This window comes from Sabethes cyaneus, chromosome 2 (genome assembly GCF_943734655.1).
Source record: "Sabethes cyaneus chromosome 2, idSabCyanKW18_F2, whole genome shotgun sequence".
In the NCBI taxonomy this organism is placed as follows: domain Eukaryota; kingdom Metazoa; phylum Arthropoda; class Insecta; order Diptera; family Culicidae; genus Sabethes; species Sabethes cyaneus.
In genome coordinates, this window is record NC_071354.1 from 143,425,722 (window position 1) to 143,430,798 (window position 5,077).

The window sequence follows — 5,077 nt, forward strand, 5'->3', positions numbered from 1 at the left end:
ATGTTCCACTACAGAGCTTTGCTCTTATATCTAACACAAGCATCATTGAAATTTTTCTCAACAATCGTTACAAGTTACTGATTGACACCATGATTCGGTGATTTTCGTTCGTTGTGGTAGTATATGTACCGAATCGCAACTCTCAGCTCGCAATCCGGAACCCGGTTCAATGTTTAGTTTTAGTCTGATTCACGCGTTCGTGCTGGCGAGGTCGCGTTTCGCCGACTTTATAAGCGCTCTGCGTGCGCATCTTTACTTTTCGTATTTTCTGCATATTCAAAGAATCGTGCGAACAAATTAATGCGTGATTTTATCCAAATAAACCGTATAGGTAAAAAGTGTAGATAATAACTTAGACTTAATGTGATTGAATTGTGCCATATTACAACATATGTGTGTTTCACTTGATGACTGAATCACCGCCAGCCCTAGAGCAAGAATCACATGGCGTCCTTACTGCGCTGATTTGAGTGAGACCTGCTTAACATGAATGAGATAATCAGCCGCTTTGCTTGATTTGCAATCGTACAAATTTAAGTTTCATGATGTGAAATTTGTTGAGTAGTCACTATTTGTGAGAGACGATTATTATTTAAGCTCTTAATAGGTAATGTTGTCTAAATATTTAAATTCATTGATGTTCCTAACATACAGCAATATTAAATATTATATAATTAATGTCGGTCAGTATCAATAAGAGCACTTGTTTCTTACCAGGCACATTACAGTAAAAACTTTACGCTAGTGAATATTTCTTGATTGCAAGTAAATAATGAGTAATGGTTTTATAGCCATTCTTATCTGCTCATGGTGTATTATGGTTTGCAAGATTTATACTGCTAAAATATTCTTCTGAAAGAAAAAGTTTTTGTCTTGGCTGCTTCATTCAAAGTAATTCTTCGTCACGGATGAGTAATAATAAATTTCGTACTTGAATTCGTACAAGTTGCGAGTTAAACCGCACGCTTAAATGTTTTATTTCCCTGTTTCAAAGTGTACCAAACTAACTATTATATTGATTTTTATTAGTTCATAGAGAATTGGCGCAATATATGCTTTTTTTGCTGGCAGTAAATTGATAATTTATTTCAACGGTTTTTTTTGTTGGTCGCTGGTAATCAAAAAGAAACCTAGCCTTGTGCTTTGTAGATAGTTCCAGTATGATCCATATTTTGTTAAATATAACTACCTAGTTGTAGTTTTAGTGATTAGATATATTAGGTCAGCATTGTTACATTGATCTGATTAGAACTGTTTTGCAAACTTAAGTTTCCTGTATTTGATTGAAAACTAGTTTAACCATGAAATGATCATATTGAAATTTCAATGTCAGTGACATCCTTATGTTTTTATAAGCCTTGCTATTAATTATTGTACACAATCTAGCGTGATGTATGTATGGCTCTACACCAATCTCCTTGTTTTCAAACAAGCTGGTGGATACACACGTTTTGAGAGCACGAAATCAAACAGAGAGGCATAGGCTGTGGAACTGCTACTGTATATTTATATTGAGCTGTTGATTTAAAATACTCTATAACCGTTTGTTGAAAATTGCATACTTGACCGTACTTTATCTCGTTTCAGCGCATTAATCAACTGGCATATCGCTCACGCTATCGATGCACCACTAAACAAAACATAGTGTACGGGCATTACAATTTTAAGCAAACACCACACAGTATTATTTTGAGCGGAAGATAAAATGATTGCTGATTTGTACGCTTATTTAACTAACTTACCTCGATGGCACATTTTCGCAATATTCCTCATAGGATATCTATTTTACTATTTGATGGAAGTTGTTAAGGTAAGTAGAGGGTTTAAAATCAAAAAAGTTTAGTCTTTGTTCAAAATACCATTGGAAGTTTAGGAATAATTTAAGTACATTCTACTTAGTACTAATTTACTTATAAAACGTTTCTATTCTATTGCAGCGCCCGATTCTTGCTATCGCTGATGGCCCGTTTAAGAAATATCTACGTAGGAACATTCCTATATTGGAGATGAAATTCTGGCCAACTTTTTGGTGCGTCGAAAGCCGTGCTCAAACCGTCTTCGCTAGCATCATTCGTTCTAACATGATTTCGGATATAGACTATCGCCGTGAGGTTCTTACGTTAAAAGATGGTGGCGAAGTAGCTTTGGACTGGTTAGAAACAAACTGTGATAGTGATTCGCCTCTTATCATCATCCTTCCGGGATTAACAGGCAGGTTTAACGTACTAAAACACTTACGTAGTATCAGTTCAATTTATGAAGTCATTTTCGTTGATTTATTTAGGCGAATCGCAAGCAGAGTACATCAAGTGCTTAGTGACATCAGCCAATCGCATTGGCATCAGGACAGTTGTGTTCAATAATCGGGGCCTGGGAGGGGTGGCACTAAAAACTCCCAGGTTGTACTGTGCATCTAACAGCGAAGATCTGTCAGAAGTAGTTAACCATGTCCGAAAATTAAATCCTCATGTGAAAATTGGAGCCACTGGAATATCAATGGGCGGGTTGATATTGGGGAATTATTTGGCTAACTACAGCGACGAGTCCAAGGGAATTCTCACTGCCGCAAAGATAATCTCGGTGCCTTGGGATGTAAATAAAGGTAACTAAGACATTTCAAATACTGACTTGTTCCGTAAAGTTTGCAGCACGAGTATTCTACAAAACTGGCGTCTCTTTCAACTTTTTATGTTTGTATTTTCAATATGTCTTAATCCATTAAATCTATAAACCAACTAGTATAGTACCCATGGAGAATCTCTATTCAATGATCATGTGAAAACCGTATACACCTAATCGATAATAACCAGTGGTTGGAGAATCCGTGAAAAAGTGAATATTTGAATCGATGAACATCCCGCGTTAACATACACTTTTCGCCTGCTTCGCCGTGCACCGGCTTATGATTTCATCACGAACATGCTGACTGTAAACTTCAGAATTTGTCCACAATTGAATGTTGAAAACTGAATGTGGCCGTTCTAGTGGATATAGGATGTCCGGAAATGACAAAAATAGTGTCACCCTGAACAGACAACAGTTTAAAGTAGTGTTAATAATAAAGCAGCAAAAAGTTTTATCTCGGATGTTTGCGATATTTCGTATATTCGTGAATGTATGTGGTTCATTCTTAAGAGCGAATTCTCAAGGCTCATAAACTTATTGAATGCTCGGTGTATATATCCAACTGGCGAATTCTCCAACCTCTGATAATAAGACTTATTATTAGCTATAAATCTTACCATTCATTTTTTCAATTGTTTAATTTCGCTTTGAAATTCACAGGGTCAGATAGCATCGAACAGCCATATCTTAACAGCATGCTTGGCCGTCATTTAGCAGGAAGCTTATGCCGCACGGTGCGCAAGTATGATATTTTAAGGCACGAAGATTTTGACTGGGACATGGATCAAGTTCTACAGGTAAGCCTTAGCTCTATGAAGATAGAATCTGAACGTTGACTTAAACCCTAATACGTTTGCAGAGCAAAACGATCAAGGAGTTTGATTCCCATTTCACATCGAAGCACTTTGGCTACAAAGATGTCGATAGTTATTACGCTCAAGCTACGCTGCACAACAAGCTACACAAAATCAAAGTGCCTTTGCTATGTCTTAGTGCAGCCGACGACCCGTTCCAGCCGCTGGATGCAATTCCTATCAAAGCTGCAGCGAAGTCGTCCCATGTTGCAATTTTAATTACAGCTCGCGGTGGTCATATTGGTTTTCTTGAAGGCTGGTGGCCGGCTAACAAGGAACAATATATGGGCCGACTGTTTAGTCAATTTTTCGCAGCAGCTTTATTTGATCCGAATAATGAGTTCTACCGCACGGCGCAGCTTATGATGGAGCACAACCTACAGGCATCAACTTCGGTTCCTACGACACCGGTTTCTAGATCGTCCAGCCCTATACGAAAAAAATCCATTCCATTCTAATAGTGAAGAGAACTACCCAAGCAATTGTGACGTTCACCTTATCAACTAATTTGCAAAACCATTTGTGATAACGATAAAAATAATTGTGCAAACAGGTAGTTGTGAGGTTAAAAACAACATTCACAGCACAAATTCAATATTAATCAAGCCAACTTCAATTAAGATCATAGACATGTTATGATTTTGAACGAATAAACATTTGTTGCCGAGTTTACCAAAATTGAGCAATGTCTCAGTCTAGATTCGGGTCAACAGTTGTTGCGTACAGTTTTATACCAAGTAATTAAATACTAAAGCTTTAACGAACAGTCAATGCGAACGGTTGCCTTTGAAGCACATAGTTATAGGTTATTTGAATAATAAGCAAGATTATTGGTTCTGTAATGCTAAACAAAAGTTGCATGTTTTGATTGTTGTTATCAGTTATAATGATGCGAGCAAATTTGAATTAATTCAATAACTCAACTACTTCTGAAAAGTATGACGTGTTAAATTTAAATTTAGAGTAATCAATACAACGAGTTGGTCCGCGTTGTGCGCGCTGAAATCATCACAAACATGACAGTTTTTGACAAGATATTTGCGTAAGTTGGAAAGAACAGCAAATTTAATTTCAGTTAAATTTTTCGAATTATTCTGTGCGCAGCGTGGATTGTGAACATAACCAAATCACCTGAACTATATGTAAGGGTTATAATTTTCTTTGTTGATATTAAGTAATGCAGCGTCTATCACCAACAATAGATGATGTTTATTCACATATCATTGACAGTTGCAATACAAGAGTACTTTTATATGATATTAGTTGATTGAGAAAATTAACAAATACTATCAGAAAGTATTCTGCAAAGCAATAGTAATTGCTGGAATTATACTCTTTAGATCGTTAATGTTCTTATATTGTTCATTCGTTTAGTCATTTTAAATTATTCCAAACATAAACAATAAGCTTACCTATAAGCACAATATGAAAAAAAAAACACTTCACTAGTCGCAAATAGAAATAATTCCGTGTCCTAAGGTCTAAGATCTACTATTGCATTACAGTTCATATTTATTTCGGAAACTAATAAGGATTTCTGAGGTTATTACAAATATTATTATGTAGATCATTTTATAGCGCATAATAAAGTTTAAACT

The 5,077-nt window shown here is 36.1% G+C and overlaps 1 protein-coding gene across 1 annotated transcript; it reads left to right on the forward strand.

The window, feature by feature from the left end:
* Window positions 1-233: 233 nt before the first annotated feature.
* On the forward strand, window positions 234-4,370 carry LOC128736969 (phospholipase ABHD3). Its single transcript, XM_053831492.1, has 6 exons — window positions 234-331; window positions 1,588-1,810; window positions 1,938-2,211; window positions 2,285-2,602; window positions 3,286-3,422; window positions 3,485-4,370. Exons 2-6 carry the CDS (start codon window positions 1,706-1,708, stop codon window positions 3,935-3,937), a joined length of 1,287 nt encoding a protein of 428 aa, XP_053687467.1. The 5' UTR covers window positions 234-331; window positions 1,588-1,705; the 3' UTR covers window positions 3,938-4,370.
* Window positions 4,371-5,077: the final 707 nt, after the last annotated feature.

Coding starts and splice junctions, on each gene's coding strand:
- LOC128736969 (XM_053831492.1), top strand. CDS start 1,706: ATGATTGCTGATTTGTACGCTTATTTAACTAACTTACCTCGATGGCAC. Junction 2,212..2,284: donor CATCCTTCCGGGATTAACAG/GCAGGTTTAACG, acceptor TGATTTATTTAG/GCGAATCGCAAGCAGAGTAC. Junction 3,423..3,484: donor ACATGGATCAAGTTCTACAG/GTAAGCCTTAGC, acceptor ATACGTTTGCAG/AGCAAAACGATCAAGGAGTT.